We start from the raw sequence: 16,941 nt of genomic DNA, 5'->3' as shown, positions 1-16,941 counted from the left end.
CACTAACCTTTGATGATCTTCATCAGATGACACTCATAGGACTTCATGTTACACAATACATGTATGTTTTGTTTGATAAAGTTCATATTTATATAAACAAATCTGAGTTTACATTGGCGCGTTACGTTCACTAGTTCCAAAAATATCCAGTGATTTTGCATAGCCACAACAATTCAACAGAAATACTCATCATAAATGTAGATGAAAATACAAGTTATACACATGGAATTATAGATATACCTCTCCTTAATGCAACCGCTGTGTCAGATTTCAAAATAACTTTACGGAAAAAGCAAACCATGCAATAATCTGAGAACGGCGCTCAGAAAATAAATACAATTATCTGCCATGTTGGAATCAACAGAAATCAGAAATCACATTATAAATATTCCCTTACCTTTGATGATCTTCATCAGAATGCACTCCCAGGAATCCCAGTTCCACAATAAATGCTTGATTTGTTTGATAATGTCCATTATTTATGTCCAAGTAGCTACTTTTGTTAACGCATTTAGTACACAAATCTAGACGCTCATGCAGGTCCATCCGAACGTCGGACGAAAACTTCAAAATGTTATATTACAGGTCGAAGAAACTTGTCAAACTAAGTATAGAATCAAGCTTTAGGGTGTTGTTATCATAAATCTTCATTAAAGTTCAAACCGGATAATTTCTTTGTGTGTAGAGAAGCCATGGAATGCAGGTCGCTATCATGTGAATTGCGCGTGACCAGCCCTGGGCTCTCTGCCAGACACCTGGCTCATTCAGTTCCAATTCAGCCCCACAACACAGTAGAAGCCTCATTCAAATTTCTAAAGACGGTTGACATCTAGTGGAAGCCCTAGGAAGTGCATCCATATCCCACTGTGAATTCAATAGGGGCTGGGTTGAAAATCGACCAACCTCAGATTTCTCCCTTCCTGTTTTGATTTTTTTCAGGTTTTTCCCTGCCATATGGGTTCTGTTATACTCACAGACATCATTCAAACAGTTTTAGAAACTTCAGAGTGTTTTCTATCCAATAATAATAATAATATGCATATATTTGCAACTGGGACTGAGGAGCAGGCCATTTACTCTGGGCACTTCTGGGCACCTTTCATCCAAGCAACTCAATACTGCCCCTGCAGCCATAAGAAGTTAAATAAACAAATAAACACTAATGTAGCCTAAACCAAGATCAGCAGGTATGTTATAGCCAGATGAGAGTTGTGTCTCTGGCGATAGCTTAGGCTACTTTATTCCAGTAAAAATTATTTTCAACGGCGCATTTGATAATAACCTAGCAAATTACATTGGTTGTCACTCAACTAATAAAGCCTAATATTGCGCAAGCCATTATACAAACATTTGAATGCTGAAGGTGAACCCCTCGATGGTCAGCTTGCCAAGCAGTCCGACGGACTAATCTGGGTTTGATCGATGCCAGGAGAACGCTACCTGCTCGAATGCATATTGCCAACTGTAACATTTGGTAGAGGAGGAATAATGATCTGGGGCTGTTTTTCATGGTTCGGGCTTAGCTCCAGTGAAGGAACATCTCAATGCTACAGCATACAAGGACATTCTAGACGATTCTGTGCTTCCAACTTTGTGGCAACAGTTTGGTTAAGGCCCTTTCCTGTTTCAACATGACAATTGCCCTGTGCACAAAGCAAGGTTCATACAGAAATTGTTTGTCGAGATCGGTGTGGAAGAATTTGACTGTCCTTTATAATGCCCCGACATCAACCCCATTGAACACCTTTGGGATGAATTGGTTCCGACAGTGCAGTATTCGAACTCCGACTGCTAGCCATGCCTAATCGCCCAACATCAGTGGCCGACCTCAATGCTCTTGTGGTTAAAAGTAAGCAAGTCCCCACAGCACTGTTCCAACATCTAGTGGAAAGTCTTCCCAGAAGAGTGGAGGCTGTTGTAGAAACGAAGGGGGTAACAACTCCATGTTAATGCCCATGATTTTGGAATGAGATGTTTGACGACCAGATGCCCAGATACTTTTGGTCATGTAGTTTATCTTAAAGATTTGAACCGTGGACCGATGCATATCGGTGAATCGTTACATCCCTAGTATTTTGCGTATCAGCTAACCACATCATGGTTGCATGCCACGTCATTGACTGTGCAGTCGGGCACCACACTGCTATACCATATGATGTGGTTAGCTGATACCTATCTAGGCATTGTAAGATCTGGCATGCATCAACAGAGGAACACGACCAACATTTTATAGCAACCTGGTGACCGACTGCACAGTCGATGATGTGGTATGCAACCATTGGTTGATGCATGTAATGTCTCAGCAGGGGAATGCGACCAATATCTGTGGTGTTGCTCGTGGCAATGTCACCTCTCTGAGTCTTTAAATGAAAGTAAATCTCAATGTCAACCACCAGATTCAGGATCTTGAAAATCCCATAAAAATGTTGCCAAAACATTTACTAAATCTATATAAAACGGAACATAATGAATTTAATTTGAGTTTGTTTTGGAGTTGATGTTAATAGTTTCAGTGTAGTTTTAGTTTACTATAATGACCTTGCATTATTGTCATTTTAGGGTAGCATTAAGGAGGATATATGATGTCTTACTTTTTATGGGTGACAGGTGCTGCTCTAAGGGTGCTCTGGGTGTTGTATGATTACAGATGGCTTTGGGATACACAGCTTGTCAGTGTTTGGTTTCGCTCTCTGACATGATTGAGCACTTTGCCTTTTGTTCCCTTGTACATCAATTACTTCAACACCGTCTGTAGTGGTGTATACCAGTCATTCACTAAGACAGGTGTCCTTGGCATTTTATAATGCAGCCATGATCTGGCTTGGCTTACTGTAGTACCTGCTCCACTAATCTCTATCTATCTGCTCAAGGACAGCCATAGCTCATCAGCTGCCCTGCCCTGGCCTAGCCCCATCATGGAGTTCTCTACTCACAGTCTGTCCAGCTCACTGGGAACATGCCTGAACATAATTATGGACAGTAATGTGGCATGAACACTCTCCTGAGAGTGACACAGACTGGCTGCTGCGGCGTCACTTTATATCCATTACCCTCAATTCAACTAAATTCAAAATACTTAATTTATTCCACAAGGGGCAATTATGCTGGACGAGCCCGGCAAATGAGAAGGTAGGTACATACATCATGCATATATAGACATACAACATGAAACATTGGCATACTAATTAGACCCTTGTGTTTTCCCATATTACTGTAGCAGACCTGAGGGCAAGTCTCACTACACTCTCACTGGAGTCTCACTGGAGTCTCACCACACTCTCACTGGAGTCTCACTGGAGTCTCACCACACTCTCACTGGAGTCTCACTGGAGTCTCACCACACTCTCACTGGAGTCTCACTGGAGTCTCACTGGAGTCTCACCACACTTTCACTGGAGTCTCACTGGAGTCTCACCACACTCTCACTGGAGTCTCACTGGAGTCTCATTACACTCTCACTGGAGTCTCACTAGAGTCTCACAGTTGTTCATAGCCGAGTCACCAACAGGCACTGGAGACACAACCGGATTGGCTTGTTGGTGTTCTGGGGTTGATTGATGTCATTGCGGACCCTCTTCGGACCCTCCATAGCCCACAGCTCATTGGCTCTCCGATTACACCTTCAACCAATAGCCTGATGGGTATTGGCTTCCTTCCGGCTTTGGTGTCCATATTCATGTGATGTCTGGTAACATTTAAACAGTGACTCTTTCTAACAACAACACTCCTCTATGGTATTAGTGTTGTCATGGCTGAGAACTACTGAGAATTTAAGTTCAGTGTCAGAGTAAATATGCTGGGGAGTAATGAATAGTTTAAGTATTAATTCATTGCCTTTTGTAGGACCTTGCTCTGGATAAATTCTGACTCTCTAATAGGCTTCCTCTTCACCTAGGCTGCAAACTGATTCAATTTTACATTTACATATTACAATATGACAATATTAAACACACATAGAACATGTACTGGATGAGAAGATCAGAGGAGCAGGGAATGTAACCCCAGTCCTTTCTCTGAACCACATTGCTGTTAGGACTCAGTTTTTGACACAAGTGGAGGGAGATCACAGCAAACACTCTGACAGGGCAGACATGCAGTGATGTTGGGTGTATTACTCAACAATGACCTTATTGCTATACTGTACTTCATTTGAAAGCATTGAGTAAATAACATCCTGGCCCCGCCGTGTCACTTCCTGTACCCTGCTACTTTGTCTTCTTCTGGGAGCAGTAACTACCACTACACCCTCGGATCCATATGCATGCACACACATTCAATATATGTTCACTCAAGCACACATCGCATACATACAAGATGCAGTTCCAGTCCCATCCTCTTCATTAAAGATGATCAGTATCTGGTAATATTTCCAATATTTGAGATTTCCTCCTTCTGCCCTCTGCGGCCTGTGGGATTATGTTGGTTTCAAATCAAATCAAATCAAATTGCATTGGTTTTATTTTATTGCGGATGTAACAACACGCTTGAGCTTCTAATTCCGAGAGTGCAGCAATATCTAATAAGTAATAGGTAACAATTTCACAACAAATAACTAATACACGCAAATCTAAGTGAAGGAATGGAATTAAGAATATATAAATATATGGATGAGCAATATCAGAGAGGCATAGACTAAGATACAGTAGATAGTATAGAATACAATATATACATATGAGATGAGTAATGCAAGATATGTAAACATTATTTAAGGGACATTATTAAAGTGACTACTGTTCCATTTATTATTAAAGTGGCCAATGATTTCAAGTCTGTGTATGTAGGCAGCAGCCTCTCTGTGCTAGTGATGGCCATTTCACAGTCTGATGAACTGAGATAGAAGCTGTTTTTCACTCTCTCTGTCCAAGCTTTGATGCACATGTACTGACCTCGCCTTCTGGATGGTAGTGGGGTGAACAGGCAGTGGCTCGGGTGGTTGCTGTCCTTGATTAATGATCTTTTTGGCATTCTTGTGACATAGGGTGCTGTAGGTGTCCTGGAGGGCAGGTAGTTTGCCCCTGGTGATGCGCTGTGCAGACCAGACCAGTTTCCATTTCAGGCGGTGATGCAGCCCGACAGGATGCTCTCAATTGTGCATCTTTAAAAGTTTGTGAGGGTTTTAGGTGACAAGCCAAATTTCTTCAGCCTCCTGAGATTGAAGAGGCGCTGTTGCGCTTTCTTCACCACACTATTTGTGTGGGTGGACCATTTCAGTTTGCCAGTGATATGTACACTGAGGAACTTAAATCTTTCCTCGTTCTCCACTGCTGTCCCATCGATGTGGATAGGGGGGTGCTCCCTCTGCTGTTTCCTGAAGTCCACGACCATCTCCTTTGTTTTGCTGACGTTGAGTGAGAGGTTATTTTCCTGACACCACACTCCCAGGGCCCTCTCTGTAGTCTATCAAGTTGTTGTTGGTAATCAAGCCTACTACTGTTGTGTCATCTGCAAACTTGATGATTGAGTTTGAGGCATGCATGGCTAAGCAGTCATTGGTAAATAGGGAGTACAGGAGGGGGCTGCGTTCGCACCCTTGTGGTGCCACAGTGTTGATTATCAGCAAAGTGGAGATGTTGTTTCCTATCTTCACCACCTGGGGGCGGCCCGATCGGGAAGTACAATTGCACAGGGTGGGGTTTAGACCCGGGGGCCTTGAGCTTAACGATGAGCTCAGAGTTTACTATGGTGTTGAATGCTGAGCTATAGTCGATGAACAGCATTCTTACATAGGTGTTCCTTGTCCAGATGGGATAGGGCAGTGATTAGTGTGATGGCGATTGCATAGTCTGTGGACCTATTGGGGTGGTAAGCAAATTCAAGTGGGTCTAGGGTGACAGGTAAGGTGGAGGTGATATGATCCTTATGGGTGTGCGTGTGTGTTTGTGTGTGTGTGTGTGTATGTGTATGTGTGTGCATGCACGTGTGAGTGTGTGCGCATGTTTCAACTGCCCACTTCCATCCTGTAAAGCTCCAGGTCTTGACCCCCATGCTGGCTCTCTGATTGAGTTCCCTGCTCCCCCAGTGGAGGGGCTGAACCTTCCAGAGCTGCCCCAGACAGAAGCACTCTATCTTTGCCACTGTCCTGCTGAGTCTTGGCCTCAGCCAACTTCCAGCTCACCACAGAGCACCAGCCCTTACCTTTGACCTATTGGAATTGAGATTCCTCCAATGATTAGCGCTCATGCCTGCCTAGCTACATCTCATCTGCCTCTACTTCAAAGGCCCTGTTTAATTCCTCCCCACCACAAACACACATACACACTCACAATCCAAACAGGTCCGCAGCGGCACGGCACAAACAGTCTGCTTCACAGCTTGGCGGCTTTGTGTTGGAATTGACTCTGTTCTTTGATGTATCATTGTTGTCACTGCTAACCAAAAATCTGCTCGCCAGAAAGAATCCTCCTAGAGTCTCCAAGGAAAATAGTTTTTTTCCCTGTGTTTTCTCAGCCCCATTCATAAAGGTGTTAGGCTTAAAGAACACACACCGCTGCTACCCAGGCCCTTCCTGTTGAGTAGATTCCATCTTACTATTTAATTTTTGAAGGGCTGTAATTTCAATCTGTCATACTTTCGTTCCTTCCTGGAGTCCTTTGTCACCACAGCTCTCTGATAGAGAAGAATCTCACTAAGCTGAAAAATGAGTTATTGTGTGTATACGTTTTTGCACGCATGCTTTTTTTAAGGGCAACTAGCTCTCACAGTCTCACGTCAGAATTAGACGTTCATCCATGTTTCTCAAACGTCAAATTTCGAAGTTATTCCAAACGTCAAATTTCTAAGTGTTTAAGGTTAAGTTTAGGTATAAACTCCAAATTTTACAGCTAAGGCATTAACTCCAAAATCTTAAGGTTAAGTATTAACTCTGAATGGTTAAGGTAAGGGTTAAGGTTTGTGATAGGCTTAAAACAAAAATATCAAAAACAACTTTCTATCGCTGGATTCGAACATGCACCATTTGCCACCAAAACTCCAAATGTTTAAGCTCAGGGTTAAGTTTAGGCATTAACTCTGAAATTGTAAGGTTCATTATTAGCTCTGAATGGTTAAGGTAAGGGATAAGGTTTGGGATAGGCTTAAAACAAAAATCTCAAAAGCTACTTTTTATTGCTAGATTCAAACATGCTGCTTTTTGCAAACACCCATCCTCCATCCCTGTCCACAATGCCCTAGCAAAACTGAAACCTACTTGTATTTAACTTGTATTTAATAGCGCTCACTGTTGCTCCAGTTCCCAAGTCATCACCCAATGTCCTCAGACATGGACGGACGTCAAATACTGACATGTATCACGGATGACCTGGATGTGTAAGCGTGTGTGTATATTCATCAATGCATGTGTATATTCTTGACTGCTGTTAGCTCGTTGACACACAGGTCGATACAGCCCGACGATCCAGGAAAAGCCTCTTGACACATCACTCTCAAACTCAGGGTCTCCGGAATGGCACACTGGTCTAAGGCACTGCATTGCAGTGCTTGAGATGGCACTACAGACCCTGGTTCAATACCAGGCTGTATCACAACCAGCTGTGATTGGGAGTCCCATAGGGCGGTGCACAATTGGCCCACCGTCATTAGGTTTGGCTGGGGTAGGCAGTCATTGTAAAGAAGAATTTGTTCTTAACTGACTTGTCTAGTTAAATAAACACAGTAACTACACTATTGTGTCACTTATTTTATTGTTTTCAGTGTTTGTCTCAGGCATGCATCTTGAAGAAGCAGCAGCAGAAAACGCAGCTGGTAGCTGACTCTGTGCTTTGTTCAGTTAGACTAGTGTTCTATGGAAATGTTGCTACCTCTCTCCGGATGCATTGAAAGGGCAAAGTATGGTTATGTTTATAATGAGACACAGAGGGAAGCAGGCTTGACCTCTCTGGCCAGCAGACTGCAGCCATTTATAATCCTCAACACATGCTATGGCAATTCCAGCCACCAGTTCACATACTGCCCTCTGCTGGACGCTGCATGGGGAGAGTGTGTGTGTCAAAATGGATTTGAACAGAATAGAAAAGGAACAAGATAAGTACACAGTATCTTTTTATGATTGAGCTTTTCTGTCTTGCCCAAGAAAATATTTTTGCAGTGCTGTTCCCGCATATGTTGCAGTCTGTCCTCCAAAACTCTGCAACCATAAGCTCTCAGTACACATTGATCTCACGACCAGTCCTTGAAGTGTGTGTGTAACTGAAATGCTTAACTAGAACAGCTTCTGGGAGTCTCAAATGGAAAATATACTCTGCTAGAATGTTCGGCTCCAAGACCTTTGATATCAGTGTTCTCGCCTTGTGGATTGTGGCATTGCTCCTGTTGCACAATATGACAATAAGGACACAACTTAGCTGGTACAATATCAAATCAAATCACATGTATTTATATAGCCCTTCGTACATCAGCTGATATCTCAAAGTGCTGTACAGAAACCCAGCCTAAAACCCTAAACAGCAATCAGTGCAGGAGTTGAAGCTCGTTGGCTAGGAAAAACTCCCTAGAAAGGCCAAAACCTAGGAAGAAACCTAGAGAGGAACCAAGCTATGAGGGGTGGCCAGTCCTCTTCTGGCTGTGCCGGGTGGAGATTATAACAGAACATGGCCAAGATGTTCAAATGTTCATAAATGACCAGCATGGTCAGATAATAGGTCTGGGACAGGTCGCACGTCCGGTGAATAGGTCAGGATTCCATAGCCGCAGGCAGAACAGTTGAAACTGGAGCAGCAGCACGGCCAGGTGGACTGGGGACAGCAAGGAGTCATCATGCCAGGTAGTCCTGAGGCATGGACCTAGGGCTCAGGTCCTACGAGAGAGAGAAAGAAAGAAAGAGAGAAAGAGAGAATTAGAGAGAGCATACTTAAATTCACACAGGACACCGGATAAGACAGGATAAGTACTTCAGATATAACAAACTGACCCTAGCCCCCTGACACATAAACTACTGCAGCATAAATACTGGAGGCTGAGACAGGAGGGGTCAGGAGACACCGTGGCCTTATCCGATGATACCCCCGGACAGGGCCAAACAGGAAGGATATAACCACACCCACTTTGCCAAAGCACAGCCCCCACACCACTAGAGGGATATCTTCAACCACCAACTTACCATCCTGAGACAAGGCCCGAGTATAGCTCACAAAGATCTCCGCTACGGCACAACCCAGTACAATACAATACAGCCATCAGTTTCCAACCAACTCATTCTCCTGTAGATTGTGTAATGCCTATCTGTGTCAGTGAGCACTTTCCTTGAACACTAAGAGGCATATCATACTCCACTTAACAAAAACATCAACAGTTACACAAGAGGGTTTGTTTCTAAGTAATACTTGGCATTGACAGCAAGTTTCAGGACCCTGGCGCAAGTTGTAGTTTCAGGATTCCAAATGCACCTTTTTTTGTTTGCCAGGGATGTTTTGTATCTAGTTTTATCTAGATAAAGAATGCCAGGTGAAAGACAGTCATGCAGCCTGATCAAATATAAGGCTCAGCAAATCAAATATGTTTAGGATTTTTGTATTCATTGTTTTTCCGCGTCTTTGTTTGCATCACAATCAGTGGAGAGTCAGTGTTATGCTTTGCCAAGGAGGATCAAAAGTCAATTGCTTTTATCTCCCTCATGCTTCTGGGGGAGTGTGTGGCAGAATTGAACTAAACTCTGGTTGGGTTTTCATTAGATACATGTAACAGCTCTTTTTTTTTGTCTATGTGGCACCTTTTCCCTTCTATATTAGCGTCTCTTTTTGTCTCACTGATGATAATAATGCCAATGCATCATAACACCTTTTCTAAACACCAAAGATCACTTGGCAGACAAATAAAAACCACCTCTGTTTACCTCTTCTCCCTTCTCCCCCAGGCCAGAGACGGGCTACCAGAAGGTCCTCCAGGTGGATCTGGAGGTGAACGGGCTGCTGGTCCCGCAGGGCAGCCGGGTGGTGACGTGGCAGGTGGAGTACCCTCTAACTCGCTCCCTCACTGACGAGGTCCAAACCCTCATCCGCCTGGCACCACAGGACCTGGGTGGCATTGTGCCACTGGCCATGGTGAGTGGAGCCCCAGAGGAACCAGAAAGAGAGTGTGTGTGTGTGTGTGTGTGTGTGTGTGTGTGTGTGTGTGTGTGTGTGTGTGTGTGTGTGTGTGTGTGTGTGTGTGTGTGTGTGTGTGTGTGTGTGTGTGTGTGTGTGTGTGTGTGCAGCTTTACCTCACATGGCTGACTGCACTCTGCAGGAGGCTTTGTCTCTGGTCTCTCCAAGGCTGACACCTGCTGTACCGAGTGTTTTTTACCTATCTTTGCAATTCTAAACACTCATATCATCGATTTCCCCCCGCTCTAATGCTTTGATGTCTTTGTCTCAGTCTACTGCCTGCGTCTGGAAAAAGCAGAGGAAAGTCAAATTGCTCTTACAGGCGTAAATGAGAGGAATTTTTAACCTTTTAATGATATGATCATTTTGTGTTGGCTGTGAAGCTAGGAGGCCATTTTGAAAGTGGTGTGTAGTGAGGTGAACAAGCTGAAATTCCATGCTGAAAGCCCAAACCTCTCTACTTTGTTTTAACACTAAGCTTGCACTTCTTAATTGGCTGTAATTTGGCTAATAGAGCTTTCGGTACTTTCCATGATTGAGAAGGTAATTGAGTTTGGACACAGGATAATCCTTTTAAAAAGCGAATGGATAATGTACATCAGCAAGTGACTCTAGACAACCAAATGTATTACAATAATGCCAATTTTTTTTATGATAAATTGTTTGCAACTGTTTGGCTTTCAGTGTTGCTGTAGATTTTAGTTTTTACACCATGAAAATAAATATATACGCTGCAGGCAGATTTTTTGTACATTTTCCAAACTGCAGATTGTGGCGGGTTATGGGTTATGTGGAAATCAAATACCTTCTAAGCTCTTATTATGGTAATTGGTGAGAAAGCACTTCACCCCCACAAACATTTATGTATTCAGCCCATGACAGCAACACGTAGACTTCTACTGTGTCTTTAACCTTTGGCTGGCTCCATTCTAATAGGTCTGATATTTCCCCTTTTGTCAGAAAATTAGCTTCTACTGCTTCTGTAGCTGCTACCAGGGTCTGTGATGTAACAAAGGAAAGCATAGACTTTAGTTCAATCCTTTTATTAGCTAGTGAGGACAGTAAATATGGATCTCTGTGGAAAACATTTGAGAACATCTTGAGTCTTGTCAAGTAGTAGTGGGAGCCAGGTGTGATTCTGTCTGTAACGGCTGGGGTCCCCATTTGTGCCAATGCCCATACACTGAGAGAGACATGGTCAGCCTACGGTTTTCTACTCTTATTAACTTTCCTCATCACACACACACATATATACACAAACACAGCATGTTGACAGCTTTAGTTCCGAGTGCATGGCCCATCCATTATTACTTTATGACTCATCCCTGGCTTACATCTTACAAGTAGACATGTGAACCCAGTGGATATTACACTCTGAGAACAGGAGATTGAAGATAGAGAGAAAACATGATTACAGTCAGATAATAATGGGAGCTGTCTGTCTTGGCAGGGGAAACCACGAGGTGTAAATCATCACCGCTACTCTGGATATAAAGTGCCACCTGTCCTCACTCACCCATAGACCCGTTGGTCCTTTGCCTCTGTGCCTCTCCACACAGTCACCCTCTTCATTGTCTTTCTGGCAGGAGAGGGGGAGTGTAAGTAATAGAAAGAAATTAGAAAGGAATTCAGGACTACGGACCGCACACTAAACAGTGGACATGCAGAGGGAGGGAGGGAGAGAGAGATAGGGCGAGAGGAAGAGCGAGAGAAAAACATTTGCATGCGAGAGAGACGTGTGAGAGAGCGAGCAGGGAGGGAGAGAGAGATAGAGAGAGAGCGAGCAGGGAGGGAGAGAGAGATAGAGAGAGAGCGAGCAGGGAGGGAGAGAGAGATAGTGAGAGAGAGCGAGCAGGGAGGGAGAGAGAGACGTGTGAGAGAGCGAGCAGGGAGGGAGAGAGAAACCGTCCGTTTCGTTAACAGACTTGAAAGAGTACATTTAATTTAAGGTTAGTCAAGTACAGCACCCTGCATCCTTCCCATGCATAGTTCTTGTTCAATTTATAGTGTTGTTTGTCTCTTTACTCTCATTATAAGAAAGCTCTTTAAATCAGAAACACTATCATTATCATTTCATTAACAACCTCAAAGCTTGCTTTAGGTCAAATGCTAATATTAGCATTATGCTCATAGCTCCATAACACTCTTATCACTACCATAAGCATTTCTCTAACATTGTCCCATGGACTAGTGCTATTATCTGAAATAACCGGGGTTTACCTAAATGTAAGTGTTCCAAGCTGTGCCTACATTGGTGACATGACTGCTAATGACAAAGTGTCGACAGTGAGGACAAACATTCAGTCATCCCAATGTCAAAGTAATGTCCTCTAACGGCGAGGGGAGAGGAAAGGAGATAAGTCCAAAGAGAAAGCTGTCCTGCATCAGTGATTTATACACACAACAATCACAACGCCAGAGATGACAGCCTCCCATCGTTTATGCTGTTTCTCTGCCAGGAACTGTGTTTAGATAATGACATAGAAGTTAGTCAGTGGTAATAGTAGCCTACTGTAGCTAGCTTGCAGATTGGGGCTGTCTGCTAGCATGCTAGCATACTAAGTATCCTCTAAGAAGCATTTCATGAACTGACATAGCAGCCAGTCAGTGGTAACAGTAGCCTAGTTAGCAGAGTGGGGCTGTCCGCTATCATGCTGTGCAAGCTAGTCTCTAGGAAGCATTGGCTGTCTTCATGGGCATTTAATACCCCTCATAACTTAATTAAGTTCTCTTGTGGATATGTTGGATTTTAATTCACTGCTCTATTTTCCTGGTGTGTGTCGACAGCACTAATTCTCTCTCTCACGTAAAAAAAAGCTAATCTCTGTCCTTACTCCCCCCCTCACCACACTCTTAAAGCGGCTGTGAGAAAACATAAATCAAGCAAAGTAACGCATGAAAAGTCAGCTCCCATCAAACGTTCTCCAGATTCTGGTGAGGATTTGTTTTGTTTCTGCTGATAGGGCTTGACGGCTGCACTCTCTCTCTCTCTCTCTCTCTCTCTCTCTCTCTCTCATTCTCTATATCTATCTCTTTCTCGCTTGCTCTTTCACCCTCTCTCTCTCTTTCTGTACCATTCTCTATGAGGCCTCTCTTAAAAAAGCAACTTCTGTTTGTGTCAAGCTTCATTTACAAGACTAGCCCTTTCTGTGTTTGTGTGGTGTGTGTGTTTGTTTATTTTCATGTTAGCTTGTTTTTGCTCTCCTCATGGTGCCAGACTCCTGCCCTCATAGCAGCTCAGAGAACAGGGCAGGGCCTGACTTCAGCACACTGAAGAACCCAAGCTCATTTGAATCAAAAGGCCTTCAGAACCACTAACGGTCTCCTGCAAATAATAACAGGCTTCATCACAGACAAGAAAATAAAATAGCAGCGCTTTAATATTTAGTCCCTAACAGGAATCAGAGCTCAGTGACAAGCTGGTAACAAATACACTATATCCAAATCCCAGAGATTATCAAGCCCACAATTTGTGTAATAAATCAATATGTAATTAATGAGGAGGGTATAAATCACAGTGGGTCCTGATGAAATAATCAATATTGGTAATTATTACTTCTTCAGGTGGCAGAATGCCCTCCAAAATAAATCTTTATTTGCTAATACCCAGGCATGAGAAATCAGCAACTACAAACTCTAATCCAAGTGAACAGTAGAATGAGTCAAGGTACAATCCAGTTGGGAATATGTGAGACATGTAATTTGTGAGAACCACAATAATTTCATAACAGATGATGCCTGCCATTAAATGGTCAAGAATCAGCTGTCCTGGCACCCCAATGGTTTAATGAGCTCCCCCCTGATGCTAGGACAGCAGAGTCCCTGCCCATCTTCCCGAAAAAATCTGGAACCCTACCTTTTCAAAGACTATCTTAAATAATCCCACAGCCTCCCCCATTTCCTAACACCCTTGCATTTTGTGAACTAACTCACACTTGACTTGATCCATCTAGCACTGACTTTGCTGATAGCTTCTTTATTGAGGAAAATTGTATTTACTATGACTAAGGTATGTGGCTGTTTCACCTAGCTATCTTAAAATGAATGCACTAACTGTAAAAAGCTCTGCTAAATGACTAAAATGTAAATGTTATGAAAACTGGTGATTGAACTAGCCTACTCTTTCCTTCCCTTGACCTGTTGGAAATGACTGACATATCTCTGTGAATGATGTCGTTGATGAAATGGCATTTTCCTGCTTTTTCCCTGGCTGCCATCTTCATCTTTACATTCCATTTATCAGCCAATGCATGTTCAGCCTCCTGCATATTGCTGTTTCTGCCGCCCACATCCCTGGCCATAACCATTGAAAATATAACATTCTCATAGTGTATTGGACTTACTGGTTGAAAACAGTTTATTTCTCTGGGGAAAATATGGGTGTGTGGAGATACAGAAAACAGCAATGTTCCTCTCTCCTTAGCTTTCAGTTATTGCCATAGGTTAGAGGTGTGTGAATGTCTAGGTGATGTGAGAATGTCAGTTTGAATGAATGTATGGAGAATGGAAGATTCTTGGTTTGATTATTTGATCCTATTGAATTTGAATTGACTGGAGCACTTGGTTTTGAATTGGTAATTTTAGTGCCCTGACTTTTTCCTTGACATGACCTGACCAGGAAACATTTTTAATTTGAAATGAATTGGAGGAATGATTGGAGGAATTATACATATTCCTCTGGGTGGTGGGCAGTTTATCTTAGCATCCCACCCATCTCAATAGGCGCGTCAATAGAAGCAATGCAGAGCTGCGATGGATTATAGTATCAAGTCAATGAATAATGCAGGATGTTCAGACAGAGTCATGGCCTTGGATAAACTCTATAGCAGGGTTCCCCAACTGGTGGTGATTTTATTATGTCCCCAAAGTTGTCTGAGGAAAAAATATTGTTGTGCATAAAAGACTGTAAAAACACCAGCAAATCAGCTCCAAGTGATTTTAATTTTGGAAATCTGTTTGAGCAAAATATTCCCACGCATAATAGAGAGATATTAAGTGAGAAATGTAAGCAAGGTTTGACATGATTATGTTTTAGTCAAATATTATATCTGTTTGTGCTTGCAGACAACACATTGTTTGTAATTGTAGTTACCACAGATCCAGGATCAGCTTCCCTCAGCCCCCAGTGTTAGATGAACCACAAGGAGATCAGCGTCGTTCCACAGTAGGAGGCCTAACAATAACACAATAACAAAGCAATAACACAAGCCTGACTTGGCCCCCTCAATGTGCTCAACAGCAATTGGGCATTCTTCTCCTCGTCCCCAAGACTCCACCGGTCGATACCCATCTTCCCGTGTGAGCGTTGTTGGTTTGTGTGAGCACTGTGTGTCATCTCCTGCCTGTCAGTGATGCTGCTTGTGAGTTTAGATCATGTCTGCCATCCTTACGGATGCACACACACAGCCTAAAGGGAGCCCAGCGCACTGATCAATACCCTTTTTAATCATCCTGCTGTTTGTGCGTGCATGTGTTTGTGTCTCAGGGTTGACCCTGGGATGGTTCAGGGGTATGAGTGTTTTAAAGCCCCTCTTGCTGGGTCCGTCCTTGAGCTTGAGGTCTACTACATAAATCAGAGCTGTGCTTGGTCCTTACACACAAATCATCCACCTCCCTATCATCCCCCCAACCGCACAGAAGTGTAATGGCCTTTAATCGATTCCCTCCCTCTGTGTGTGAAGTCTTAAGAAAAGAGTGTGTGTGAGAAGGCAATCCTCCCCTGCTGGGTCAGGACACGCTGGATGGTCCGCTCCTCAAGCCAAAAGTGTGTGGGGGGGAATGAGAATGGTGTGTGTGTGTGTGTGAGTTTATCACTGTGTGTGTCTGTCTATGTATGTTGGATTGCTTATCAACCGCTGGGCCAGAGCATCATACCAGGGGCCATTAATAAGGCATGCTCTCCAGCAGTCACTCTTAGCCCTAGGAGGGCCCAGGCACCAGGGAGGAGAGGGGGGATATTGAGAGAGTTGAGGATGAGCCGGCCTGGTTCACGTGCCACCCGCATCACTCCCGCTGTCACAGCACATCTCACACCCCCAAGGCCAGATGGGCAAAGAGATTGAGCCCTTACAGAGGCAGAGCTGAATGCTAAGGGAGTGCCCTGCGAAACACACAGACTAGACCCCGTCATTCACACCTCAGCCGTTTTCAAACACATACATCTCCTGAAGACATATGCACACCCTTACAGCGCTCTAACATAGACGCATGCACACACAGTCACACTAAAGTAGATTTGCAGTTAAAATAGCTCTACACAATAACACACACACACACACACACACACACACACACACACACACACACACACACGATTTTTAGAGGCATCATTGTTTTATTTTTAAGTTAAATTCAGCATGGGTTCCTAAAAGGGACAAGAAAGAGCAGTAAATTATATTTTTATCAACAATATTTCAAAGAAATGAACAATAACAATACTGTCACGGTTTACTTCTGTTGAAGGAAAGGCGGACCAAAACGCGGCGTGGTTTGTGTTCATCTTGATATTTAATTCAAGAAAGTACTGAACACTGAATACAAAAACAATAAACAAATAACGACCGTGAAGCTAAATGAGAACTGTGATGACACAAGCAATCAACATAGACGATCACCCACAAACAAACAGTGCAACCCAGGCTACCTAAGTATGATTCTCAATCAGAGACAACTAACGACACCTGCCTCTGATTGAGAACCATACTAGGCCGAAACATACAAATCCCCAAATCATAGAAAAAAAAAAATAGACTGCCCACCCAACTCACGCCCTGACCATACTAAATAAATACAAAAACGAAGGAAATAAAGGTCAGAACGTGACAGTATCCTCCCCCCCCCAAAGATGCGGACTCCGGCCGCAAAA

General features: G+C 43.4%; 1 protein-coding gene across 1 annotated transcript in view; it reads left to right on the top strand.

Annotated features, from left to right (window-relative positions):
• Positions 1-16,941, top strand: part of LOC139409668 (transmembrane protein 132C-like) — a 147,660-nt gene that overhangs the window by 66,468 nt on the left and 64,251 nt on the right. The window contains exon 4 of the mRNA XM_071155083.1: positions 9,848-10,034. Coding sequence (XP_071011184.1) covers positions 9,848-10,034 — 187 coding nt within the window. The remainder of the gene's footprint in view (positions 1-9,847; positions 10,035-16,941) is intronic.

Source organism: Oncorhynchus clarkii, chromosome 5, assembly GCF_045791955.1.
Source record: "Oncorhynchus clarkii lewisi isolate Uvic-CL-2024 chromosome 5, UVic_Ocla_1.0, whole genome shotgun sequence".
NCBI classification, from domain to species: domain Eukaryota; kingdom Metazoa; phylum Chordata; class Actinopteri; order Salmoniformes; family Salmonidae; genus Oncorhynchus; species Oncorhynchus clarkii.
The sequence above is the reverse complement of the archived record's forward strand: the minus strand, read 5'-3'. Positions and strand labels throughout refer to the sequence as shown.